Consider the following 27498-nt stretch of genomic DNA (forward strand, 5'->3'; position numbering starts at 1 on the left):
GCGCGCGGGCGATGCGGACGGTCAAGCCCAGGTCGGTGGGCCCCTGAACCGGCGCCCCGGGCCAGCGAGGAGCCCCGCGGCGGCCGCGCGCCGGAGGCGGCCATGGCCGGGGTCAGCTACGCGGCGCCCTGGTGGGTGAGCCTCCTGCACCGGCTGCCCCACGTCGACCTGCGCTGGGAGGCCACCAGCAGCCAGTTCCGACCCGAGGACACCGACTACCAGCAGGTGACGCGGGGGCGGAGGTCAGGGCCCCGGGTCACGGCCCCTCCCCCATCGAGGGTCACGGCCCCCTTTCTTCTCGAGGGTCTCCTCCTGGGCCCCGGGTCTCTCCTTTTCCAGAGTCCAGGGACCTCCCACGTCCCCATCTGGGGTCCGCGGCCCTCCTGCAGGTTCTAGCCTTCTCTTCTGCTGTCACTGAGGCCCTCCTTTCTGGGGTTACTGGAGCCGCCTCCTTTCCACAGAACGGCCTCTGCCAGCTGTCAGCTCCTGCCCAGGCCCCCCTGCCTATCATGGGTGTGTGTGTGTGTGGGGGGACTTGTTCGCGGGCAGAGCCCCCTCCCCATGGGACCCAATGGCTCTGCGACCTGCTGGGCTGCTGGCTGTAGGATGTACACACAGTGCAGTGTGTGCTGTGGTGACACCTGGCCTTCCCAGACTGGCTGCCAGTGGCCCCTAAGGGAGGAGGCCAGGCCACAGGGATGCAAGGTGGATCTCAGTCTGCAAGGCTTGAGAGGAGCTGAGCCTAGGTGGACCCGGGGGGTCGTGGGGCCCTTCGCAGCCCTCTCCCCAAGTGACCAGTCTCTCCCAGTGGAGCCCTTGACCTGAAGTCATGCCAAATCTCAGTGCCACCCCTGTTGCTGAGCCACTGTCATTTGAGTGCAGGGCAAGGCACTAGGCTGTAGGCATTTCCTTCTGCCTGGGGACCTGGATTCCAGCAGCCTCATGACCTGGGTGCCTGGTCACCTGGAACACCTCCGGGCTTCTGTCTGGCAATCATTGCTCGGACTGGCGGTGGGGTAGACAACTTTGCTCGTGAGGATGGCCTGGGAATCCAGGATTCTATGGGCCGTCATGCCTCCCTGTTCAGAACTCCGTCCTGCATGTCCTCTCTTATCTGGGAGAGGGGAGCCGGAAGCAGAGGTGAGGGCACTGTGGGCTCCGCATCTCTGCGGGGAGCCCCAAGCTCCCAGCCTCAGTGCTCGCCAGGCGCCTGCCCCCAGCCCTGCTGCCCTAGTGAGGAGATAGAAAGCAGGCGAGGGGTCGGCCCATGCACGTCCAGAGACAGCAGGGTTTTATCTAACCCCACACCCAGGCTCTAGAACCCCAGCCTGGGGGATGACCGGTGTTGGGGCAGCACTCTGTGCTCCCCAGGAACTTCCTGTGTCAGCCCCGCCACGCCGGTCCCTGGGGGCTCTGCTTCCACAGGCCAGGCCGCGCTTTGCTTGAGGAAGTCCCGTGCCGTTTGTCAGTTCTGCAGCTCCAGGGGAGCCCCTGGGGCACCGGGGGTGTCTGTGACCCTGCGGAGCTTTCCTGTGGCCTGTGGCTGCCTCCTGCCCATGCCGCCAACCGTGCTGGGACTGGCTGCCTCTCCCCTGCCCTCCGGGCTGCCCACGGTCCTCCCGTGGGCCTCCCAGCTGGGTTCCAGGACACGTGGTGGGGAGAGCAGCCCAGGCTCCTGCAGGGCCCCGGCCCCGGAGAGGCCCCCCGTTTCTGGCCGCCTCCGTCAGCTGTGTTCCCTCCTCCACCGTGGGAAGGCTCTGACTCACTCTCTCTCCTGCCTCCTCTCTGAGGAGCAGAATTAGCCACTGAATAATTCACGGGGTGGAAACCAGCCTGTCTCCATCCCCCGCCACCTCTGCTCCTGGCTATGGGCTGTGGGCTGTGGGGCGAACCGGACCTGGGCATGCGTCCTGCCCCTGCCCTTTCTGCTGGTGCTTCTGGGCAAGCACTCGGCCTCTCTGAGCCTTCATTGCCTCATCCCGAAGCTGGAGCCAGCTCGCCTTCTCTGCAGGGTCTCCGTGGGGGCGCAGGGCCAGGTGCTGCTGCTGGGTCCGGCATGAAGCAGAGGCAGCCCCTTTCCTGGGTGCGTGCGCCGTGGCCGAGGGCTCCTTCCTGCCTCCCGTGGTGGAGCACTCCTCGCTGTGGGGAGGCTGCCGCCCTGTCCCACTGGTGGGTGTTGGGCCCCTCGCCCTCCTGACCAAGCACACCTGTCTTAGCCGAGGAGCCCGCCTATGTCCAGCCCCAACCTGGACTTCGGGGGTCTGACAGTTCACTCGCGCCCTGTGGACTGGGCCCAGCTGGAGTGGGGGCTTCTCCCTCCTGAGCCACCCCGGGGAAAGGTGAAGCCAGGTGCAGGTGTGTGGCGTGGGGCGACCAGCCTTCGTTCTTCTCTGTTTTCTCCTGCACCTGTCAGCCACAGTTGGGAGCCTTGGTGAAATCCGCTGGAAATCCCTGTTTTGGCGTGCTGTGTGGGGACATCTCTCTGACCCTTCCTCACGCAGGCCTGGGGGAGAAGGATGACTGTCCCCATCGTGCAGATTAGCACCTGAGGCTCAGGTAGTAGGCAGGGGGTCGGGCTGGAACCCTGCTTCAGGCCTCTGGCTCCTGTCCTACCAGGAGCTTGAGTCAGCTGGGAGCAGGGTTGGGGGCTTCCTGGGTCCCCTCAGCCGGCCCCCTGCAGGAGACATGACTGAGGATTAGGATCTGATGGGGGCTGTTCTGAGGGTTCTCGGAACCCCAGCTGGCCCCACACAGGCTTTGGCAGTGAGGGGGGATCTGACTGATTTCTCTTGGGACTGAGGGTCTTAGGCTCCCAACTTCCCAAGGCCTCCATCCTGCAGAGCAGGGGCTCCCCAGCCGTGGTACCCATCTCCTGGGGACCCGTGATGTTTGCTGAATGGACAGAGTGTGGGTTCTGTGGGGCTGATGGGATCTGTGTGGGAGGTGCAGGAAGGAGGCAGAGGGGCTTCTGGGGGCTGCTCTGTCCTGTTCCACCCCCATCTCCCACCTGCCTGCCAGGAGGGGCCAGGCCATCGCCGTGGAGCATAGAGCATCCTGAACACCAGGCAGCTGGGGTGAGGATGGGGTGGGGAGCTCTGGTTTTATGGAGGAGGGATTGCAGGCCAGAGTTGGGAGGAGGCCCCCTGATGGACACACAGCCGAGCTCGTGGGCCGTGCCTGGTGTTTGGGGACCTGATGTGGCCTGAGGCTAATCTGTGCTCAGTGGTGACAATTTAGGCTGGAGTGCCGGGCCTGGGGTCAGCTCTCTTGCCTCCTACCTGCGTGACCTTGGGGGGGTCATCCACCTTTCTGGGCTTCAGGGCTCCCCTCTCTTACGGGGATTTACCCCCTCGACTCCTACCAGGCCTTCACGACCCCCCACCTCCTCGAGCCTCTCCACTGCCCCAGGTGTCCTGAAGTGGAAGTCATACTCTCCCTCCACCAATTCAGGGGGCTTTAGGAGGGGAGCACTGATGGAAAACAGTCACGGCCTCGTGTAGAGCTGTGGCTGGGTCAGGACAGGGCCTGCGGGAGCCCGGTAGTCAGGGAGGGCTTCCTGAGGGAGGTGCCGCCTCGCCTTTCGTGGAGTTCTGCGAGCAGGCTGTAAAGGCCCAGAGGGCTGGGACTTGCCTGGAGCCTGGTGTGCGGTGGGCACACTGGCCCACTTTTCAGGTCAGACGGGAGCAGTCGCCTCAAGTTTGCCAGCGTGTGGGCCTGTTTCCCATTAGAGCCCTGAGTTCTTGGGTGTTTCTGGCAAGACCCTAAAGATAAGACTAGGGTAGCCATGCAGAGACCATGGGGAAGCAGGCAGCAGTAACAGCACATGCAAAGGCCCTGAGGCAGAGAGAAGCCTGAGCCTCGGCCCAAGATGAAGGAGTCCCTCTGGTGCAAACACGTGGCCCTGCCAGGCGGTGAGCACCCCGTGCCCAGAGGTGGCGAGTGCAGACTGGAGGGCCACTCAGAGGGGACTCAAGATCACTTAGGGGTCTCCTGACAGAGACCACAGCACCTTAGTTTAATGCAACTCCGGCAAGGTCGGCCCTGTGCCCGACGCAGGCTGGTGGCAGAGCAGCCATGTCCTATGGGTGGGCCTGGCTCTGATGTCGTCTTTACTGTTAGTTGGAAGGAAATACGCTCTGTTTAAGAAACAGCATTTATTGCTTCTCTTCTGGTTTATAAAAGTAATACACATTCATGGAACATTTGGAAACGAGGAAACAGTACGGAGACAGAAAAAAACCCTGCCCAGCAGGACTTTGTCCACGTACTTCTGTGTGTGGGGGGTGTCGCTTAAAACTGCAGTCACACTGTGCGCCCTTTTTGTCAACTGCTTTGAAACATCACGTATTCAGGGCCATGCCATGCTGCTTGCTTCTTGGTACTTGGACTGCATCCCATGGTAGCAGTAAGGATCCTGAGGCTGCAAGTGACAGAAACATAGCCAATGTGACAGCGCTCCGAGGAGCTGGGCGGAAGCTTCTAAAGCACCCCTGCGTGGATGGGTCTCCTGCGCTGGGCCTTGGGGTGCAGGCCATGCTGGGGTAGGTGGTCAGGGAGCCCCCTTTCTGGGCCAGATCAGCTCTGGCTGTTGGCCTCTCTGCTAGTGTCAAGGTCCAAGGGGAAATCTGATTGGCCGAGCTGGGGTCACGTGCCTGCCTTTGGCCAGGGGAAGGCTGGGCCATGGGTTGCCTCGACCACCAAGCCTGCCCATTGGGCGTAGGTGCTGGGGCCGAACTCCGTGTCCTCTACCTGGCGTCGGTGTGGTGTCTGCGTCACCAGATTCCATTGTTAGGCCTTTCGGTGGCTCCTGGTTTGAGGATACAGTGGACAAGCTCTGTCCTCAGCACTACTTCGTTGCCTAGGGGACATGCAGGGAAGGGACATCAGCTGTTTTGTCCCTGGCCAGGGGCTCTTGGTCAGGCTCTGGGCAGTGTACTGTGTGGCTCTGACCCCCCAGGCCACAGCCACTCTGCCAGAGAGGCTCACGCTGTATGTTTCATAAAGATTTTTCTGGGGGGCCACACAGTGGCCCTGGGGATGGGCGCCATCATCCCTCCAGATGCACACAGAGGCCACTCTCCAGGCAGCATCAGCAGCGGAAGACACAGGCAGCCTCCTGCTTCAGCCCACACCCCGTGCACACAGCCCTCGAGCAGTTCCTGAGTCTGGGGGAGAGGCTCTGGGCCCCCTAGCAGATGTCGGGGCCGGACCCCCTTCCCCCACACTGCTGAGTCCTCTGGGGAGAAGAGGAACCGAATCTGCAGACAAGCACTGGCCACAGATATGAGAAGTGCCTCATGTGGCCCCCAAGGAATTGGGGCATGTGACAGAGGACAGGCTGTAGGTGTGGCAGGACCCCAGGAGCATCCGGTCATGCTGTGCCTGCCTCCTGGGATCTGCAGAGGGCCCCTCTGAGCCCTGTGCTGGGCTGGGACACACACGGCCCTCAGGTGTCTCGGGGGCTCTCCATGGTCTTGGGGAGAGTGAGGACCCTGTGTGGCAAGGCTTCGTTGGGCACACACCAGGTACTGTGTCACCCAGAGCAGGGAGCCACTCACGCAGCCAGAGGCAGGGCCACTTCCCAGAGGACATCCCTGGCCTAAGGTCCTAGAAAGGGCCTGCAAGTGTCCAGGCCTGCCCTGGGGTATCTGCTGGACACAGGATGGCAGGTGCCAGCAGAATTGGGTCTGCTGCCTGCTCAGCAGGACTCCCTAGGGGTCCGCAGCATAGTGGACATCTGCTGAGGCAGCGGGTGTCCTTTGCTATGTTTCTGTCACTTGTGCGGGCTGTACTGGACCTCGGTCAAGGCCAGGCCTCCAGCCCAGTGCCAGGGGCAGGATGGGGCCGCCCTTGGTGCCAGCTGGCTCTGAGGCCACTCTTGTTCTTGTTCAGAGCCAGGAGAAGGGGCCTGGGTGTGGGGCGTGCCCTTGGGGACAGGGCCAGGTGGGGGCTGAGCGGTGTCCTGGGCCAGGCTTGGTGGAACCAAGGTGGGCGGGTGGGCTGTGGAGAAGAGGCTGCATGGGGCCCCTCGTGAGCCCCCTGTCCACCACCTCTGCCCAATGCCTGGTCCCTGTGAGCCCGGATGGGCTCGCGTACACACAGGCCTGCACGCATGTGCCACCCTCTGCCCAGCTAGCACGGCCCCCCTCCCTGGAGAAGGCTGATGGAGGCTTGGATCCCCACAGGAGGAGCAGGTGGGCTGTGAGGGGCAGGGGTGCCAACGAGGCCACTGTTGTGTCCCGCAGGCACCACTGTGGCCGGCCTGTCCTGTGTTGGTGGAGGGCGTGGGGTGAGGCCAGGCTGCCCAAAGCCAGAGTGACCAGCTTTGCCTCTGGGAAGGGCGGCTGCCGTGGTGTGCCTGCCTCGCCGCCTGCTCCAGCCCCGGGCACCCTGGCTGGGTCCCTGACCATGGTGAGGGCCACTCTGGGCGTCCGGTACCTGGTCCAGGCCAGGCCTGAGTCTGGGTTTGTGCCGCTGGTGGAGGCGAGTCCCGATGATGTGACCAGGCCTGTCTGGTGGCCTCCGGCTGCATCTGAGGGCTGTGGCCTGGGTCCCCAGGGCGGCATGGCGGGGCCCTGGGGAGAGCGGGCCTGGTGGGCCACAGGGTCCGGTAGTGACTTGCCAGAGCTGCTTTCGGCGCCCTGCTGGGGCTCTGCCCTCGTCTCCCTGGAGGGCGAGGTGAGCGTGGTGTGTGCCTGCGTGGCCATGAGGTGCAGCTGGTGCGTGTCTGTGCACCCTGCTGGCCTGGACCTCGGACCTCGGACCTTGGGCTGGGGGTACTGGACAGAAAGTTGGGCCCCTCACGGCCCCCTCACTGCAGCCTCTGGCTGCGCTGTCCCAGGCAGGGCCACGAGCTCACCGTCATGGAATTTGAGAAACCCAAGCCCAGCTCGGTGGAAAGTCTGTTTTTAATTCTGGCCGGGATCTGGGAGCCGTGGCCAAGCGTGTGGAGGGGCGGGGGGCTGCGGGCCACACAGCCAGCTCAGCGTCCAGCTCGCTCTCCAGCCGGGCCTGCAGCACCCACTCTGCCTGGCCCAGGAGGTGCGAAGTCCTTTTCCAGAGCTTTGCCTGGGAGGCATTTGCTGGCTCAGACCCTGCCTACATCACTTAAGTGTGTGGCCTGGGTGTACCTTCTGGCCTGGGAAGTGGGTGCTGCCCTGGGTGGTCTGGGTGCCAGCAAGGCCAAATGTAAAGCTGAGAGCCAAATGTAATGCAGAAGCCCCAGGAAGTGTCCCCTAAACTGCCACTGTCAATCAGAGGGTGCCCTTGGGGAGCTCTGTGGGGTGTGAGCCCTCCTAGCTGGGTCCCCAGACACGGAGGGGCTCGGCCCGATGCCCCTCCCCCTCCTCACCCACATCTGGGGCTGCCGCCTGGGCACATGTGGGTTCCCAGGTGATGCCTGCTGGACCCCCGCCCTGGTCTCTTCCTCGGGAGAAGGGCCCTTGGCGGTTTGGGGCCGGGGCAGGATGGTCCTCTGACACAGTGGAGGGCCCACTGTCCCCGCCCCCCCCACACACACACCGACCTCCTCACTGTTCACCAGAGCCCTCACTCTGCTGCCTGGACCTTGTACTGGCCCTTGGCCTGCACTGTCGCCACCGCTCACGGTGCCTAGTCAGCACCCTCTGATTGACAGTGGCAGTTTAGGGGACACTTCCTGGGGCTTCTGCACCCTCCCAGCTCCTCTTCCTGGCTCCCCCAGCCTCTGAGCCCCCAGGCCTGCCCAGCTGGGGTCTGTCCCCTTGCCCAGTGTCTGGTCCGGTGCTGCATAGGGTGCCACGTGTGCTGGCATTCCTCGGTCTGGGGCAGGCGCTGGGCTGAGGGCCCTTCGTGTGGTTGCTCAGGCCTGTCTACTACTGAGGACGTGTGGGTCTCAGGGCAGTGTGGTCCGGGCCCCCAGCGGAGTTTGGCCTTGCCCTCTCTCCGGAGCCCAGCCCTGTGCCACCCGGCAGTGCTGCCTCTCAGGGAGGGCTGGCGAGGGCCAAGCCCAGGTGGGGCAAGCCTGCTGGCCGCAGCCTTCTCCCCGGCTCCCGCTCTGCCACCTTGCTGGTCTCTTGTGCCACAGGCAGTCGCGGGACCTCGGGCTGCTGTCACGCTGGCCTGGGCTGGGATCCTGGCTTCAGCCCACCAGCTGTGTGCCCTTGAAGAAGTCCCTTGACCTCTTGGAGCCTACCAGTCACCTCTGGACTGCTGGTCCCCAAATCTTCCCTTCCCACTGAGTACCTGTGCCTAGGTGCATGTGACTTCCCACAACGAGGCTGGCCAAGGGGTCAAGCTGCTGTGGCGGGGACGCGGCCTCTGGGCTGGGGTCGGGGGCCTCTCGAGGGTTTCACAGGGGCAGGGGACTCCTCAGCCTGGCTGTGGGCTGTGGTGGCCCATGGAGGGGTTGAGTGGACAGGGCAGCGCTCAGGGTCAGTAGGTCAGGGCGCAGAGGCTGCTGTCCCGGAAAGGTGGGTGTCGGAGGTGGGAGAGGGGCGTGTGCCCCAGCAGTTGGCGTGTGGCTCTGGTGTGGCATGCTCCCCTGCGGCCGGCACAGGGGTCTGCTGACCCAGGGTCACGCGTGGCACTCCTGGCCTGGTGGGCTGGGCATCTTACTGTGGCATCGTACCCGGGTCGGTGCACACGCCCACGTGCTGACAGGCCGTGTCCAGGGCCGGCGCAAGAGCAGCCAGCCGGGGCGAGGAGGGGGGTGCAGGGTGCGGAAGGCCGGGCTTCAGGCCTCAGCACCTCTCTCGTGCCCTCTGACGCTGTGCATCTTGGGGTGGAGCTGAGTCCCTGCTGCAGAGCGCTTGGTATGATTTGGTGGCATGCCACACACCCTCCCCTCACAGGGCCGGCCTGGGGCCCCCTCACAGACGGACCACCAGGAAGCCTGGGGCTGAGCCAGGGAGCCCGCACCCCGGGTCCACTCACCTGCACAGGGAGCCGGCCTAGGCCCAAGCAGGACAGCGCTGCCCTGGGCCCCTTCCCACCCTCTCCCCGCCAAGGCTGGGAGGGTGTCCTGGGGGCTTGTCGGGTCCCCCTGACAAGCCTCAGACCCTGAGCTCTGGCTTCTTGGTGTTTCTAAAAGTGGAGGGGCCTTTGGGGGCCTTAGGGCGCGGGGGCAGTGTGGGCGTGGGGCAGGGCATCCCTGTGGATAGATCCGTTCTGTGGCGGGGGCGCAGGGGCCATGCGAGGGACGGGGTGGTCCAGGTCTGTGAAACGAGCGGAGAGCCAGGCGTGTGTGTGGGCCGCGGACCCCTTGGTGCACGCGTGGCCACCCCGAGTCCCACCGCACGTGCCCTTGGGTCCCTGGCGCTTCATGTGGCTGGCAGCCAGCACCGTGGCCGGCGGTCAGGATACGGGCCCGAGTGTCTCGCCTCGCCTGACCAAGTGCTGACATCACTTCCATCACAGACGGAAAATTCCATTTGGTCAGAGCCCAGATGCTGATCAGACGTTTCCCATGCTCTTTCTGAATGGGGACGCCGGCGGTGGAAGGGACGGGCGGGGCCCCTGTGGGAATGCCAGCCTGGTCTCTGGGAACCTGGCCTCAGGAGACTGGGGCAGAGGTCATGCTGGACGCCTGGCCTGGGGCAGGCGGAAGCAGCCTCTGGTGCTGGGTGCCCTGTGCCTGGTCCTCAGTGCTAGGCTGGGATCTGAGCTTCCGGTGCTGGGTGCCCCAAGCCTGGGTGCCCTCCCGTGTAACCTGGGAGGGTGCTGTCACCTCCCTGCAGGGGCTGTGTGAGGCTGTCCTGCTGCTGGCCCCCTGGGGTTGCCGTTGACGCCTGGCCGTCCTGCCAGGAGAGGAAGCAGCCCCCGCGTCTCGGAGTGGGGGTTCCCCACGTGTCCACGTGCCAAGACTTACTTAGTCCCAAGTGAACTTATTGAGGCCTTTCCAGCCCCACCGCGGGGAGGTGTGGGCAGACGGAGCCAGCACACAGGTGGTAGAAATGGGGTCCTGGGCCTCACAGTTTGGGGGTGGGGCTTCCTGGAGCTGGGCAGACAGAGTGGGGTGGGGGGCGGAACCCTGTGTGCCGGACACTTGGCTCCCGCTGTGAAGCAGGCTGACCGTCCCTGCCTGCCGGAAGGGCCTGAACAAATCTCACACCCTCGGGTACTCCTCCAAGCCCAGGTCAGATTCTAACCCTCAAGGGCCTGGCCCGGGGTGTCTTGGGCACTGGTCCCACCCGCGCCTCGACCCTCAGCGTTGCAGGGTTGGGGTGGGAGTGTCCTCCCCCAGGGCAGTGGTGGGTAGGACCCCCAAGCAGGTGACTGTGCTCGTGTGAGGGGCTTGAACAAATCTCACACCCTCGGGTACCCCTCCAAGCCCAGGTCAGATTCTAACCCTCAAGGGCCTGGCCCGGGGTGTCTTGGGCACTGGTCCCACCCGCGCCTCGACCCTCAGCGTTGCAGGGTTGGGGTGGGAGTGTCCTCCCCCAGGGCAGTGGTGGGTAGGACCCCCAAGCAGGTGACTGTGCTCGTGTGCGAGGCTGTCCCTGGCTGGCCTGCCACCTCTCCCCCTTCCAGGCTCTGGTGAGTGTCTGACGCCCAGGGGCTTGGACCCCTCTCCATCCCACCCACCTGCCCAGAACCACCAGGAGCCTCCAGCCACGGGCCGCTGTCGCCACCACTGCCGGGGAGCTCACAGGGTGACACTGTGTGTGTCAGTGTCTCTGGGTGTGTACGTGTGTGGGAATGCGGTGCAGAGGTGCGTGTGGATGTGCAGACGTGTATGTGGGTAGGGACGTGCACACGCTCACCTCCTCGGAGTCGCCCTGGGCTCCCTCCCCTCCAGCAGCCAGGACACCCGCCTCCTGTCCCCAGCCCACAAGGCTGCGTGGTGGCAGAGCACCCAGGAGCAGCACCCCCTGGGGGCCCTGATTTTTTTCCTGCCGGCTCCCAAGTGCTGTTCTAGCCTTTAAACGTGTCACCTCCTTTAACCCTAAGTGACCGCTCTCGGAGACTGACGTCGCTGTCCCGCTGTCCCGCGTGGGGAAGCTGACGCACAGAGGTCAAGGGCACTGACTTGGTCACATCTAGAACAGGCCGGATAGCGTCTGACCTCAGCACTCTGGCTCCCTGGGAGCTGGGCCGCCCCTCTGGGGTCTGAGTTTTGGGGTGGCCGTGCGCCCCTCTGGGGTCTGAGTTTTGGGGTGGCTGGCTCCCTGGGAGCTGGGCCGCCCCTCTGGGGTCTGAGTTTTGGGGTGGCCGTGCGCAGCCACTGGCGGTCCTCATCCTGCCGGGGTCGAGACCTGGGGCTCCTCCATTCGATCTCGGCTCCTGGGGCCCCGGGCGCCAGCAGGGAGCGCGCGGCAGCACTAGAAACCCAGAGGGGCCCACGCCCGGCCTCGTGGCTGCCGGGGCCCTTCTCCCCGGGACAGCCGGGAAGTGCTGGGAATTGCTCGCCCCCTCTTGCAGGGGAGGAAACGGGGCACAGAGAGCGGCAGGGACGGACCAGAGGCTTCCCGGAGCTGCGTGTGGCCGAGCTGGACCCAGGCCAGCAGCCTCCCACGCCCGGCCGCAGAGCTGCGCGCAGGTTTCTGGTTTTGTGTGTTTTAATTATAAAGGTAGAACGTGTTCGTGGTTTAAGAAAATAGAAAAACCGAGGACAAGAGCCCAGCGTGAAAACGAGCCGCCAACTCAGCTGCGGGGGGAGGTCGGGGCGCCGCCTGCCCGCACGCCCCCGGGGCCGGGCCCGCACAGCCTGGCCCCACGTGCCAGGTCCCGCTGGGCTGGTGATGATGCTCATCTTGCCTCAGTTTTCTCGTCTGGCGAGGGGGCGTGGGGGTCCTGGCACCAGCAAGGCGGTGGTCCGATGGATCCTGAGGACAGTGTGAGCGCGGGTGGCTCACCGCCGGTGCCCCTGAGCCCGGCTGCCTCACCCAGGAGGGCACCCTGGGTTTAAGCAGCAACTTTGAGCCCGCTGGGCTGGGGACATGGGGGTGGGGCCCTGCCTTCCTGGTTGTGCCCCACAGTGAGGGGGCTGGAGGCCTGTTAGGGAGCCAGGGCAGCCAGGCTTCGAAGGAAGCTTCCGGGTCGGTTGGGGTGTGGTCTGACCCAGGGTTGGGGGTGGGGCCTGCAGGTGGCAGTGCTGGGACCTGGTGACTGACTAGGAGCTGGAGGTGGCCTTGGTTATGGGAGTGCAGATGTCCCTTGGAGCCAAGGCCCTGAGGGGCAGTGCTGTGCCCTCCCCTTTGCCTCCGACCTGTGACCACGAGTCTGGCAGGGCCTGCGGCCCCTCTGACCAGTGTCCAGCCTGGGCATGGGAGGGCAGACCCTGAGACACACAGATGGTGCCCTCCCAGGCACTCTAATGCGTACTGACTTCTGGGGTGGAAAAAAAATCCCAAGCCCCTTAAGGGGTGCGCCCCGCCGTGACTGGGTCCGGGCCCTCCAGCAGGCTCTGGACTCCCACGTGGACACGTCCCGCTGCAGCCTGGCCCATCTCCCCATGTGACCGTGGGCAAGCCCCCCCACTGGGCCCTGGAGTCTCCACCGACATGAGTGCCCCAGGACCTGGAGGGAGCCTTGGGCTGACGGGGTGGTGCCAGCCCCACAAGGCCTGTTCCCTCCCCCATCCAGCCGATGGGCAGGGGTGGTCTGGGCCCATCAGGCCCTCCTGCCAATGGGGGGCAGTGGGGGACTGCAGTGGCTTCTCCGAAAGGGTGCCCCAATCCCGTGCCTCCTGGAGGGCACAGAGGCCCAGCCTCCAGACAGCAGCTTGGCCCTAGGGCACCAGTGTGGCTGGAGACCACGGCTGGAGGTGCCTTCCGGGTCGGGTGGAATGGAGGCGAGCCCCAGCTCAAGTGTGGGAGTCGGGGTTGGCTGGGGCCAGTGGACTGAGCAGGCCTTTGAGGCCACCGAGCTCCCAGTGCCATCGTCCCTCTGCTGCCTGGCAACCGTCTCCTGGAAGACAGCTGCTGGGACACGCTATGGTCCCAGTGCCTCTGTGGCTGAGCCTCTTGTCCCGGGGGGCCCTGCAGGGGGTGGGCGGCCTGGGGGTTCCACTCCCAGTGGCTCCCAAGGCCCAGGTCGCAGGGAGGACCACATGCCGAGTGTTCAGATGTGGGGAGGGAGGCGGGGGGTGCCTGCTCCCACAGCTGCAGTGGCACCTGTTGGGTGAGTGTCTCCACGTGTTAGGCCTTCTGTGTGGTGGTACTTACTTGCCCCACCCCACTAGGCACACATGGTCAGGCCCAGCTTGCTGCCCCGTGTCACCCACTGCTCCCACCCCGAAAAGGACAGGCGCCGAGGTCCTCAGAGGGGCTGTGACGCGGGCTGTGGGCCCTCCCTCTGCACCTCTGCAGTCTGCGTGTTTATCCGTGAATGGGGCGAAGCCCTGGGCCGGGCAAACAGGTGTGTGCCTGGGGAGGCAGGGCTGGCATCTCTTCCTAGAGGAAGGTGGGTGCTGTGTGCTTCCCCCCACCCGAGGGCCCGGCCCACAGCTGATCCTGCAGCAGACATCACTGATTCCCATGAGGATCTAGCCTCCGTGACAGGAGGGTGCCCCCCGGGACGTGGCGGGGAGTCCTGGGCCCTTCGGGCTGCTTGAAAAGGCCGTGGGTCCAGGCAGCCTCAGTGCTGGTGGCCAGGATGGGACCTTGATGCAAACAGCCCCTCCCGGGGCCCAGCTGTGTGCCCGGCAGAACTGAGACTGCCCACCTGTTCTGGGGGGGCGGGGGCAGCGTTACCCTCTTCTTACCAGAGAAAACAGACTCAGAGAGATTAAGGACCTTCCTGGGCCAGGCAGCCAGTCTGCAGCAGCGCGGGCCCCGCCCAGGGACCTGCCTCCCCCCGCGGAGCACCTCCTCCCACTGGGTTTGGTCTGCTTAGGGATCCGGATTCACACCTATACTACCTTGGACCTCATGGCCCTGCCCACCTGGCCCCTCTGAGCGGGGCCTGGGTTGAAGACGTGAGTCTGGAATTTCGGGTCCGGGTGACCACAGGCACGTCACACAGGTGTTGGGAGCGAGTGCGTGCGCCCCGGCCCTAGGGGGTCCCCATCTCCAGCGCCCTTTCCCGGCCGCCTGCAGGCGCTGCTGCTGCTGGGGGCCGCCGCGCTGGCCTGCCTCGCGCTGGACCTCCTCTTCCTGCTCTTCTACTCCTTCTGGCTGTGCTGCCGGCGGCGCAAGAGCGAGGAGCACCTGGACGCCGACTGCTGCTGCACCGCCTGGTGCGTCATCATCGCCACTCTGGTCTGCAGGTGAGCGCGCCCTTTCCTGGCCGCCTGCAGGCGCTGCTGCTGCTGGGGGCCGCCGCGCTGGCCTGCCTCGCGCTGGACCTCCTCTTCCTGCTCTTCTACTCCTTCTGGCTGTGCTGCCGGCGGCGCAAGAGCGAGGAGCACCTGGACGCCGACTGCTGCTGCACCGCCTGGTGCGTCATCATCGCCACTCTGGTCTGCAGGTGAGCGTGGGGCGGGGCCGGGGAGAGGGGCGGGGCCTGGCGGGGGCGGGGTGCCGCAGGTCCCCTGCAGAGGCTCCCCGCGGGAGGCGAAGGACCCACCGGCTCACGCGGCCTCGCCCTGTCCCAGCGCCGGCATCGCCGTGGGGTTCTACGGCAACGGGGAGACCAGTGACGGCATCCACCGGGCCACCTACTCGCTCCGCCACGCCAACCGCACTGTGGCTGGGGTCCAGGACCGCGTGAGTGGCCGCCGGGCTGAGGGGGGCTCTCCCTGCTGCCGAACCCTGCGTCTGCACGGGTGCCCGAGCGTGTGGGAGGAGGCCCGGGAGGGGCAGCCGAGGGGTGGGCGTGCGCGAGCTGCCGGTTCCCCGGCTCACCCCACCCCCGCGGCCTGGCGCAGGTGTGGGACACCGCAGCCGCCCTGAACCGCACGGCAGAGCCCAGCCTGCAGAGCCTGGAGCGGCAGCTGGCCGCGCGACCCGAGCCCCTGCGGGCAGTCCAGCGGCTGCAGAGCCTGCTGGACACACTGTTGGGCTATGCAGCTGCCATCCCGTTCTGGAGGAACCCAGCCGTGTCGCTGGAGACGCTGGCGGAGCAGGTCGATCTCTACGACTGGTACAGGTGCGGCCCCGCCCTTTCTCCTGCCGCCCCTGCCCCGCCCCCACCGCCAGCCGCTACCGGCCCTGGGTTAAGTGTTACTCTGAAGGGCCAGCTGGCTGCCGCACCCAGCGCCTGAGGTGTTACGGATTGGCGGGGCCTGGCTTCCAGCAACAGCTGTGGCAGGAGTCCCCCGTGGAGCCGAGGCCAGCCCACACGTCCCAAACGGCCTGCGGATGCCCCCTGGGCCGGGGAGCTGTTGTCCAGTCGAACAGGCCCTAGCTTTAGGTGCCTGGCCTGCCCTAGCACCCCCTCCTTGCCCCCGCCCGCTGTGCCCCCTGTGCCTGGCCCACACGCTGGCTGCCCGCAGGTGGCTGGGCTACTTGGGCCTGCTGCTGCTGGACGTCGCCATCTGCCTGCTGGTGCTGGTTGGCCTCATCCGCAGCTCCAAGGGCATCCTGGTGGGGTGAGTGAGGGCCGCCCCCCTGCAGGGCTCCCTGAGTCAGCTCCCCCACCCTCCTCCATCAGTGGGTCAAGCACAGGGTCTGCCCCGGGGGAAGCCATAGATCCTATGGGGGGGACCCCCGGATGTGCCCTGGGACCTGGCCCTCCCGCGCCCTGGTCAGGGGTTGCTGACGCCCCTTATCCTCCCCAAGGGTCTGCCTGCTGGGAGTCCTGGCCCTTGTCATCAGCTGGGGTGCGCTGGGCTTGGAGCTGGCTGCGTCTGTGGTGAGTGGCAGCAGGGAGGGCGGTCCCCGCCTGCTGTGGCTCGGCATGGGGGAGGCCGTGCAGGAAGGTGCTCTCCTCGCCCCTCCCACCCCACCCCCAGACACCCGGGGCACAGGAGGGCTGCGGACCTGTCCTTGGGCCCCCAGCAAGGCTCATGCTCTTCCTTTTCGAGACAAAAGGCCTTGGCTGGCCAGGCTACCGCTGAGAGCTGAGGGTTCGGGGGGCCCAGCTTGGTCACCCCATCTTCCTTGCCCACACCCACCCCAGGGCTCCAGTGACTTCTGTGTGGATCCCGACACCTATGTGACCAGGATGGTGGACGAGCACTCAGTGCTGAGTGGGGGTGAGTGTGTGGCCGTGTCTGAGCTGGCGCCCCCGCGGCCAGGCTGAGGAGACCCCGCTGAGCAGGCCGAGGGACTTCCCGAGGCGTTGCGTGTCGAGGGGAGGAGTGAGCACCCAGGACTGAGTCGTGGGCAGAGCGGGCGGGTGCTGAGTGACCTTGAAGTGCAGCCCCCCCCTCCCCGGACTGTCCTCCCCGATGGCCCAGGCAAGCCCCGGGGAAGCGTGGGGGCTGGCTTTGAACCTGCTTTATGAGGGAGCCGTTCCAGCTAAGCCTGTGAGTGATGTCCCCCCCAGAAGGGAGGGTCGTCTGTCCCGGTGGGGGAGGGCTGAGCTGGTTCTGCGGGGCCGGCAGGGCTGCCGGAGACAGCCACTGTCCCAGCCTCGGGGCCATCGGCCTGGCCTCTCCAGGCCTTCACTCCTCGGAGCCGCCCCTCATGGGCCGGGCAGAGCGCGTGGGGCCAGCGTGCCAGCCCCATTTACAGGCGGCCAAAGCAAAGCGGGTCCTGTGTTCTGTTTCGACATGAGCCGGACGGGACCCCAGCCCGAGGGCCCGGGTGTGTGTCTGCCCCGCCTCCAGCTCTTATTCCCAGCGCCCTTCCATGCTGGGTCCCAGAGGGTCCCCAAGACGGGAGGCACCTAGGGCTTGCACAGCCATGTCACCATTCAGGGCGGGGCCTGACCTCTCTCCGCAGACATCCTGCAGTACTACCTGGCCTGCTCGCCGCGAGCCTCCAACCCCTTCCAGCAGGTGAGGGCTCGGTGGCTCCTGTCCTGACGCTGCAGGTCCCGGCCCCACATTCCCAATGTCCTGCCTCCTGGGACCCTGCGAGCCCCCAGGGCACAGCTGGGAGGGGGCAGGGAGCTGGGCTAACGCAGTGCTGACATCACTAACTGCCCCTGGGGTTATCACCCTGGTGTCCTTGGTGCAAGCCTTCTGGGTGGCCCTTAATGGCCTCCGAATTCCTGGGCCGCCTTTCACTTCCTGGTTGCCCTTGGGTGGCCCTGCAGGGCAAAGATGTGGGTGGGCAGGGCGGGACGCGGAGGGGCCATGCCTGCTCTGGGGTACGGGGTGCTGTCCCTCCACGTGATTGCATAGCCCTCTGGGGTCCCGAGGACTGCCCGTCTGCTTTAAAGTTGTACTTTCGGGGGTCTGTGTTGTCTGGGTGTGTGGACCCCTGGTGCCCTGCAGGCCCACAGAGCCGTGTCAGGTGCCCCCTCTGGTCCTGGCACAGCCAGCCCACCCCGGGAGCCTCAGTGGCCTCACTGGCTGGATGCCCTGTGTGTGGGCTGGGGCCTCAGGTCTGTGTGCGGTGGGGGAGTGGGGGGCAGGCTGTCCGGCCCTGCTGAAATCGGGGGGCCTTTCTGTGGAGTAGAAGCTGTCGGGGAGCCACAAGGCGCTGGTGGAGATGCAGGACGTTGTGGCCGAGCTTCTGCAGACCGTTCCGCGGGAGTACCCGGCCTCCAAGGTGAGGGGTGAGCTGGGCCCCATGGGAGTGGGCTGCTCTCTTCCTCCCGCCCCTTACATGTCCCCGCATTTCTCCAGGGATTTTGGTAGGTTCCTAAAAATAATCCTGTTCTGTATTTTAAAAGTCATACAAACACTTCCTATTAGAAAAATGGAAAGGGGACGAGACGCAGGAACAAGAGAGAGCAGGATCTGCCTGCTGTGATTCCTGTGTGAGGGGCGCCCCCTGGGGGCATCCTCGGGATTTGAGGAGACTGTGCTTTCCTGCGGCTCGGGGTGGAGCACGTGCTCACATGTGTCTCTGTCACTGCTCTAGACAACACCCCGCCTCCCTAAGGTGCAGGGAGCGCTGCGTGATGGGCTCTCCGAGGCCATGCGCCGCCGGCCCCTTTAATGAATTCTTCTCAAAGTTTACACGTAAAACATCCTTGAAGGTTACTCCCTTTTGCTTCCCGTTTCTGTCACAGTCTGGGCCCCCTCTTGATTTTGTGCAGCTGAGTGGACAGGTAGGTGGTTACCTGGCTCGAGCCGCCATCCCAAAGGACCACACTGGCGGGCAGCTTAGGCGTTTATTTCTCCCAGTCCTGGAGGCTGGACGTCCGAGGTCAGGGTGTGGCCAGGGCTGGCTCCTCCTGAGGCCTGTCCATGGCATGTAGATGGCCCTCTTCTCCACGTCCTCACACGGTCGTCCCTCTGCGTGTGTCTGTGTCCTGGTCTCTGCTGGTGAGACAGCCGTCAGACTGGGTTAGGGCCACCCCCGTGTCATTTTATCTTCAGCGCCTCCTCACGGTCATGTGTGAGGTCCAGGCTCAGGACTGCCACATGCGAACCGGGGGTGGGGACACCGTTCCGTCCACAGCAGTAAGTCGCCTCCCGGAATCCATTTCAGATTGCACAGGATCCTTAGAAAACGGGTCACAAAAGGCAGCGCTGGGTCCAGTGTCTCGTCACTTAAAATGTCATGAGAATTTCTCCTTTAATTATTCCTTAAAATATGATTTTTTAAAAGAATCAGGTCAACGTCAGGACGCACGTAGGTATTTCTTTTTCTCCCATTACAATAAAGGGACCGCATCGTGGTGGCCGCACTGGACAGACGTGGGTGGGTCCCGCTCTCCCCGTCTATCCTCCATTCCTCAGCCGCCCCCCGAGCCCAGGCCACAGACTCTGGGGCCGCCATTTCTAAAGGCCCAGGGTCCTTGCGGGACTGAGAGTGCGGGTTTGAGAGTGGTCTCGATGGCAGGGCACGGGGTGCACGAAGCCTGGGGTGCGCCCCGGGCCCCTGTGGCTAGCTCGGGCTCCCCGTCCTGACCGTGGCGCCGACCTCGCGTGCCTTGTGCCCCCCAGGACCCTCTGCTCCGCGTCCAGGAGGTGCTGAACGGCACGGAGGTCAACCTGCAGCACCTCACCGCCCTGGTGGATTGCCGCAGCCTGCACCTGGTGAGAGCACCTGCTGGACCGGGGCCCCGCAGCTGGGGAGGGCTGCTCAGGACAGGGACTCGTCATTGGGCGGTGGGGACTCAATCCACCCTCGCGTCCAGCTCCCTGGGGGCAGGGCGGGTTCTAGGCTGCTGTGAGCTGGCCAGGGCCCCAGCATCCCGTCCTCACCCTGCCCCCGCTCCCCCTTCTCTCTCCCTCCCGGTCCCTGTGGGCCTGGCCGCCTCCCTCCTCGCCGGCCTCAGGACTACGTGCAGGCCCTGACGGGCTTCTGCTATGACGGCGTCGAGGGCCTCATCTACCTGGCCCTCTTCTCCTTCGTCACGGCCCTCATGTTCAGCTCCATCGTCTGCAGCGTCCCACACACCTGGCAGCAGAAGAGGTGAGGCTCACAGAGGTCCTAGAGCCACAGCTCACAGTATGTCGTAGGGGCCTGCCTCCTGGACAGCCCATGTCCTCGTCCCCAGGGACAGGGGCAAGTGCTTCCTCACGTGTTAGCACTGTCTAGGCCTCTGCAGTGACTGTGAGGCTGTGAGTCTGAGGCGAGCACCCCCATTTGCGGATGGAAAACAGCCCAGAGGCGCTCCCAGCCCAGGCAGGGAGAACCAGGCTCCCCCACCTCAGAGTGCTGCCTCCGCGCCTCGTCCGTCTCGCCACCCCTAGGTGCGGACGTGCAGGGTTGTGGGTGCAGAGACCAGCTAGCTGGCTGTGGGGACAGCTGCAGGGAAGGCCCAGGTAGCATGGCCTCTGTGGCCACTCAGCCGGGTGGTGAGGATGGCAGCTACCTCCCTTGGGGCCATTATGTTCTCATCTTTGAAGGGGGGGATCCTCGCAGCCCCTGCCTCAGTCCCCTCAGTCTTACTGGGTTCCGTGGTGTGTGGCCATGCTAGGCCCTGCCCTCGGCCCCATGGCGCACCTCGCACACTTAACCACCTCCCCTCCCATCTGGGCTCTGGCCGCTGCGTGGAGGCCCAGCTCGAATGGAACATGGCTCAGCTCAGATCTCTTCCCTTTGTCGTTACTTTCCATTGTAATGGAGGTGGCGATGCTGCCACTGGTGGCGGTGGCAGTGGTGGCGGTGGTGACTGTGTTAGTGGTGGTGGTGATGGTGATGGTGATGGTGGTGGCGATGTTGATTGTGTTAGTGATGGTGGTGATTGTATTGGTGGTGATGGTGGCGATGGTGATTGTGTTGATGGCGGCAGTGGGGACAGTGATGGTGGTGGTGACAGTGATGGTGGCGATGGGTGGTGGTGGGTGGTGGCGATGGTGATTGTGTTGGTGGTGGTGACGGTGATGGTGATTGTGTTAGCGGTGTGGTGATGGTGACGGTGATGGTGGTGGTGGTGGGGGCAGTGATGGTGGCAGTGACGGTGGCAGTGACGGTGACGGTGACGGTGGCGGTGGTGGTGCGGGCGGTGGTAATAAAGACGCAGCTGTAGGAGGGTGGCTAAGAGCACCGCCCTGGAGCCACGTGGCCTGGATTCCGATCCTGGCTCTCCCCTTGCTTATCGGGTGACCGTGGAGAAGTCACTTCCGCACTCTGGGCCTCAGCCTCCTCACTGTAAAGGGTCAGTGGCACTCGGCGAACCACTCGGGCTCAGCCCTGGGTTGGGCTGGTAATTGGCTTAGCCGGCCGCTGCCACCGTCTTGCTCATCTCGCTGTGTGGGGCGTGGCGAAGAGACTGCTCGAGGTCACCCGGCTGGTGGTGGGCAGATGGGACGTGTGCCTCAGTCTGGCTGACCTTTGTCCTCAGTAGCAGGCAGCCCAGCGCTGAGCTCTGTGTGGGGCCGGGCAGGGCCGGAGGCCTGGCTCGCGGCTCCCCGCCTCGCCCTGCCCTGCAGCGGCGCGAGCGGGGTGGCGGGTGGACAGCTAGCGGGCACCAGGGCGGGGAGGACGGGACTCAGTCCTCCCCGGATGTGGGCGGGCCCTGTGGGCTCAGGGCACCCGAAGATGCAGGCCGGGGCCTGCGGAGCCAGAAAGGGGGCACCGCCACCTCCAGGCACCCAGCTGTCTGTGCTCCCCAGAGGGGCCCAGCCCCATCCTTTTAACTGGCTCAGCCCGTGTCCCCATACGCAGGCCAAGGCACAAGCCATTGGCACCCATCTCAGACAGGACGAAGCCGGGGTGACTTGCCCACTGTCCCACAGTGGGTCTGTGGCCGAGCCCGCGTCGGAACCAGGTGTGTGTGCACCAGGGCCGCCCCCCTGCAGGCGGCCTGGCATCAGAGCCCGAGCCTGCGCTGCTGTCCCTCCCGCAGAGGCCCCGACGACGACGGGGAGGAGGAGGCCGCCCCCGGGCCGCGGCAGGCGCACGACAGTCTCTACCGTGTGCACATGCCCAGTCTGTACAGCTGCGGGAGCAGCTACGGCAGCGAGACCAGCATCCCAGCCGCGGCTCACACTGTCAGCAACGCCCCGGTCACCGAATACATGTGAGTCACACCGCGGGAGCTGGGGGCAGCCCAACCAGGGGCAGGCAGAGCTGAGTCACGGGGCAGGCAGTGTGGCCGCGGGCCACGTCAGCCAAGCCACAGCGTAGAGTGCAGATCCAGCCCTCGAAGCGAGAAAGGGGTGTTGGGAAAGGGGGAAGAGGAGGGCCAGAGAGAGAGAGAGAGAGAAAGAGAGAGAGAGGAGAAAGGGGGAGGAGGAGGGCCAGAGAGGGAGAGAGAGAGAGAGGCGGGGGCCGCGGCAGAGGCTGGCGGGAAGGAGGTGGGGCCCTCGGCAGAGAGGCAGGGGGCGCGGCAGAGGCTGGCGGGAAGGAGGTGGGGCCCTCAGGCAGTGGGGTCCCATTAGGGCTGGGGGGCTGCCTGGTTTGGGGTGGAGTCAGCCCGCTATTGAGCACCTCCTGCGCCCAGGCCACAGGGAGGCCACTCGGTCAGATGGAGGGTCTGTGTCTGGGAAGTAGGGATGGCCAAGGGCTGGGCCTGGCTGCGTGGCAGGCAAGCAGCCAGGCGAGGGTGGGCTCTGGCTGCGCCCAGGTGGGCGGGCGGGTGGCCATGGGCCCCCTCTGAGCCCTTGGTTACTGCGCCAGGTTCATGGGACGCCCCAGGCCCTTGCTAGCAGGTACATACAGGGCAGTGAGGAATGCACAAAGGGTGTACCCCGCCCTGCCTGCCAGTCAGGATTGGAGTGAGCAGTGTGGGGTGGGCACCAGTCTGCCTGCCCCCAGAACAGGCCCTTTGACCTAGAGCTGGGACCACAGCGGCCAGCAGTCACGGCCCTTCTCTCCTCGTGCCTTAGGAGCCAGAATGCCAATTTCCAGAACCCGCGCTGTGAGAACACCCCGCTCATCGGGCGCGAGTCCCCGCCGCCCTCAGTAAGTCTCTGGGCAGGAGGGAGGCTGGGAGCTCCCAGGCCTGGGTGGGGTCATCGCCCTGCCGCCTGGGCGGTCTGGAGTGGCCCTCAAAGGCAGTGCAGGCCCCGTGGACAGCTGTGAGCCTGCAGTGGGCACCAGGGGCTGTCCCCAGCCGGGACTCTCTGCAGGCATCTGGTCTGAGTGGACAGGGCTCGGCGGGCCCACGAGCTGGCGCTGAGGTGCCCTGGGGCCAGAGCGGGTGGCCAGGGGTCAGCCGCCGGTGGCCAGCTCTGCTCCGAGGGGCCCCACCTTCTTCCCACCCGGTGTGCCTCCCCCTCTTTGCCTTCCCAGGCTCCGCCAGGTTCTGGACCCGGGCCATTCCAGCCTGGCCTGGTGTCTCCTCTGCCCTGGGGTGAAACGTGGATGAGGGACAAGGTGGCTCGATGCTAAGGGGGAGATCACAGAGAGGCAGGGGCCCTGGTGGGCTTCCTGGAGGTGGTGGGCTGCAAAGGACAGGGCGGCTGAAGAGGCTGAAGGCCACCTTGCTTCAGAAATCCCCGCCCACGTGTGTGGTGGCCCGTCGTGCCCTGTAGCACGGAGCTGGGGCTGTGCGGGCTCCCAGGCTGTGTCCTCATGCTCGGCTGCCCTCGTCAGTACCATGACCCACCCCCGTGGCCTTCCCCAGGCCGGGCCTGCTCCCTGGCGTTGAGGCCGCCTCTCTTTCTCTCTCTCCTGCGCCCCTCCCACGCTGGGCCATCCTAGCGGTATCTGGCTGCCCTGGATTCTGGCAGCCACACGGGCTGGCAGTTTAAGCCCATGGACAGTGCCCGAACACGGTGGTGGCTGTGCCCTCAGAGTGACAGGTACTGACCCACCCGGGTCCCCTGCCCTGCACCGCCTGCACCTCCGTGCCTCACACCTTCTGCTCACTGCTGCTCCCTCATCAGGGCTGGCCTTGGGACCATCAGGCATGCCCTGAGGCCATCTTAGACCGGTACCCATGGGGCCAGCTCTGGGTGGGCACAGGCCTGTGGGCTTTGTGGCCTCCAGCCCTCTGGTGCTGGCACTGGACGGTGGCCTTTCTTCTCATCAGGGACAGTGAACCCCTCCCTACTCCTGGCCCAGCTGCAGGTGGCCCCAGCCCCCCTGGTCACCTCTCAGCAAGGAGACTGTTCACCCAGACCCGCGTGCATGCCTGTGCCCAGCACCGGGGCTCAGAGGCGGAATTGGAGTGAGCGGGAGTCCTGGGGTGCAGCAGGCAGGCCCGGCCCTCGAGCACACGCTCATGCAGTGCGCGTGTACGCTGCTCCTCGCTGTCCCCACGTCTGTGCACACCTGCATGGGCTCCCTCAGGGGTCCCGGCTGCAGCCCCCTGGACCCCGGCCCTGCTGCATGTCATGGAATGACGCCCTCGGGTGCCACTGCTCCCACACTGTCTCCTGGCCGCCTGACCAGCACGCATACCTCCTCCTCACCAGGCGTTCTGGGAGGGCTCGCAGAACCAGAGGATAGTGTCCCTTCTGGTCTGGGGACAGAGGGGTGGAGACTTGAATTTCTGGAGCCCCTGGTGGACGGTGGGGTTAGCGTGTGGCTGGCCAGACTTCTCCCCGCTGGTGACGTGTGGCACACACCTCGGTCTCCATTCCCGCCTCTCGGGGTGTGGCCCTTCGCACACTGGCGGTAGCACACATCCACTCCAGGTGTGTCGTGAGCACACACGCATGCCCTGGACGAGGCCCTCGTGCTTTGGGTTGGACAAGGGTGGCTGAGATATACAGGCCGTCCCCTCCTCCAGCCGCCAGTGTGCCCGAGTCTGTGACCCTGAGCACCCCCAAGCGGGCAGCTGCGTCACCTCAGCCTGCGGGGCCTGCTTGGCTTCCGGGGCCCTCCGTTCCCAGGGTGATGGGGCAGAGTGGCCATGGCCCTCCTGTGCCCCATGCCCTGCTGCGGGCTTTCAGCGACCATCTGACTCTCTCTGGAGCCCAGCCTGACCTCGCCTTTGCGTGATACCCTCCTCACGGCCCCTCAGCCAGGGTCCTACAGAGAGAGGAGACAGCTCGTGTGTGGCGGGCCTCCACACTCTGGCTTTGGGGTGGGGAGTGAAGGGACAAGCTCTGCCTGACCTGGCACCAGGTGCCCAAGACAGGGCTGGAGCCCAGTGTGCTCATTTCATCCTGAGCCTGAGGAGCGGGGCTCGGGCCTCTGCTCCGTGGGACCCGCCGAGGCTCAGTCTGGGTACGGGGCCAGCCGGCCCCTCCCGAGCCCCCTGCCCCACGGCCATGAGCCCTGCCACTGCATCCTGTCCTGCCTCCAGAGGTGCTTCTGGCTCACCCCACCGAGGCCCATGCCCGTGCCCTGCTGACCACCCGCCTCCCTGTCTTCTGCAGTACACGTCCAGCATGAGAGCCAAATACCTCGCCACGAGCCAGCCTCGCCCCGACTCCAGCGGCAGTGGCCACTAGACCACCCAGCCAGCCGCCCACCCCACGTGCCAATCGCCCAGCTCCTCCCTGTGCCAGCCCTGCTGCTTACGCCGTGGCCCCCCGCCGGACCCCCCGCACGTGTGCCAGGCCCCTGGCTCCTACCCCCACTCCCGCAGGAGCCCAGAGGTCCCCGGCAAGGGCCCCGGGCCGGCAGGAACGCGGGAGCTCCGGGTCAGCACCCGCCTCGGGTCATTTCCACCACCACCACCAGGGCCCTGCTGCCCCACGCCCCGCCCCTCTGCCCTCCCAGGATTCAGGTTTGCAGAGCTCTGCTCCAGGCCGGATGACGGTGCTGCCCCCGGCGCTCCCTCCGTGGCTCGCTGACCCCGGATCTCGCACCCCCCACCCCTCCCCTCCGCCCCCCGCGCTTCGCGGTCGCTGTTTCGTCCCCAGGCTGCGGGCGAGGCCCTGCCCCGGCGCCTCCTGCTCCTCTGCTGTGTGTGCGGCTCCTTCTCTCGCCCACCCGACCACGGCCCCCCACCACTTGCCAGGGGCCTCTGGGGGGGCCCCCCTTCTCTGCTTCCCACCCAGCATCGCTCTCTCCCCCAGCGCCTGTGGCACCCAGCCCTCCACGGCGGCAGGAGGACAGCGACTGTCACGCCGAGCCCAGGCTGCCCACCCAGTGCTGGCCGCCTCCTTGGTGCCAAACCCCTTCCCCGCCCTTCAGATGTGGCAGCTTCTGGTTCATTCTTTGCACTAACCACACTTGTCATCTGTAGGGCAGGTGGGCTGCAGGGCTGCCAGCCCAGCGCATTCCTTCCTGGTCCCCTTTCCGTCCAGGACAGGCGCAGTGTCCTGGAGCCCGGCCTCAGGGGCTGGACCCGAGCTGGCTGTGAATGAGCCCGTGGCCCTGCTGCCCTCTTGGGACTAACCACTAACCTCACCCCAGCCTCCGCAGGGCCCCGGCCAGGCTGGCGAGCGCAGCCCTGAGGCCTGCACAGCTGGCGGAGTCAGGCCGGCACAGCCACTTCTCGGGGCGCTGCTGTGGGGCACGTAGCCCGACAGGCAGCCCGCGGGCCCGGAGAGCCCTCCTCAGGTGCTGCCCAGGAGGACTGTGTCTTGGGAACAGGTGTCCTTTGGGTTGTAGGACCGAGGTCCCTGTGGCCTCGGTCTCCCTAGCTGTGAAGTGGGAGTGAGGCTTCCCTAAGGTGCTTTGGGCTTCAGTGTACAATGTTTGCTGTTTCCTGCTGTGGCCACCCCCAAACCAGGACCGAAAGTCCTCCTCTGGCTCCGGGCTTGGCCGGCCTGACAGAGAGGCCAGGTGTGGGCTCTGGCCTGCGTGCCGGGCCAGGGCCCCGAGGTGGAGGCGGGCAGCTGGCCGCGGTTCACGGCGCGTGGGCGCTGACTGGCGGAGCAGCGGGCAGTGCCCCTTCCCTGGGCGGGCCGGGGAGCGCCCACCTTCCCTTCCTCTGTGACCCTTTTTCTTTGTGCTGGTGTCTGGGACCAAAAGGGTAAGTGGGACGGGGACCAGGCTGCTGCTGCCCCATTCCTGGGCAGTGTCACACTGGGAGGAGAGGGGGGCGTGGGCAAACACGGGGTGCCCCAGGTGGGCCAGGGGCCCCAACCTCGAATCTGAGCCCCTGGGCATGGCTGACCTCGCTGCCCGCCCTTTCCCACGGGCGGGAGCATCCTGGCCTCTGGGCCGCCCTGCCCGGGCGCCCACCACATACTCTGCCGCGGCTCAGAAGCACAACCAGCCGCCCGCGGCTGACGAGGCCGCCGAGCACGAGTGTGCACAGCATGGGAGGCGGCGGCCCAGCCAGGGACCCGCACCGCCTGGCAGTTCCGCCCCGTCGGTGACTTCGTGACCTCACCGAGTTCCTTCCACTCTCCGAGGCCGAATAAAGGAAAAGTGGAAAAGTCAAAAAGTTCAACCCAAGCCTCAGCCCGTGGAGAGGAGGGGGTCCTGGGCTGGTGGTTTTTCTGTCCTAAGTTTTTGGGGCCCCCTCCCGGACCAGCCCCCATCCCAGTGACCTCTCCATAGCCATTCCCACCCCCCGCCACTGGGCCTTGGGCCCCTCAGGCCCTGCAGCATCTTGGGGGATTGGTCCTTGACCACATGGGGGGCAGGGAGGCCGCACAGCCCCCCAGGGTTCAGCCCCATGAGGTGAGCAGGAGGCCTGGTCTCACTGGGACACCTGACTCGTAGGCCCTGGCTGCCGCCACAGGTTTGGGTTGCGGGACGCCTGGTTGGAGCCCCCGGCCACTGACCCTTCCCCGGCCGTGCCCACCTCATCTCACTATGCAATTCCAGCTGGAGCACTGGTCCCCAGCCGGCCCGGCCCTGCAGGAGGGCGTGTGGCAGGGGGGGTGCTTTCTGTTTGATCATGTGGTCTGTGCTCATGAAGACTGCCCTCCCCGGCCCCTCCCGGCCTTGCCCTCTCCCCTGGTGTGGGTTACCCCGAGCTGAGTGGGGACCGAGGCCCAAGCCCCTGGGCGTTTTCCTAGGCCCGACCTCCCCAGGGCCATGGCTGGATGTGCTGTCGCTGTTTATGGTTTTTGGTTTTTTTTTTTTCCAAACTGGGTTTGGGGGTTGATTTTTCTTTGGGGGCTTTATTTTTCTTGACAAATACTAGAAATCTTGTCAATGTAATTTCTGTGGTTTCTATTCAGCTTGGGTTTCATGTTTTAAAATAAATTTTAAAAAACAGGCCTCTTTTCCTGAGTTGTTTTGCCCCAGCCCCCAAGTTCGTGGACAGGTCAGCAGTGTGCACGGAGCCGCTGGTGTTGGGGGGACCAGGTCGCGTGGGCAGCGGCCC

At 65.6% G+C, this 27498-nt stretch overlaps 1 protein-coding gene across 1 annotated transcript; it reads left to right on the top strand.

The window, feature by feature from the left end:
* On the top strand, positions 1–27390 carry TTYH3 (tweety family member 3). Its single transcript, XM_006915872.3, has 14 exons — positions 1–225; positions 14019–14188; positions 14516–14627; positions 14789–15009; positions 15356–15451; positions 15642–15714; positions 15982–16057; positions 16749–16804; positions 17430–17522; positions 18869–18961; positions 19204–19340; positions 21220–21393; positions 22202–22277; positions 24644–27390. Exons 1-14 carry the CDS (start codon positions 103–105, stop codon positions 24716–24718), a joined length of 1575 nt encoding a protein of 524 aa, XP_006915934.1. The 5' UTR covers positions 1–102; the 3' UTR covers positions 24719–27390.
* Positions 27391–27498: the final 108 nt, after the last annotated feature.

Source organism: Pteropus alecto, unplaced genomic scaffold (genome assembly GCF_000325575.1).
Source record: "Pteropus alecto unplaced genomic scaffold, ASM32557v1 scaffold56, whole genome shotgun sequence".
Taxonomy (NCBI): Eukaryota; Metazoa; Chordata; class Mammalia; order Chiroptera; family Pteropodidae; genus Pteropus; species Pteropus alecto.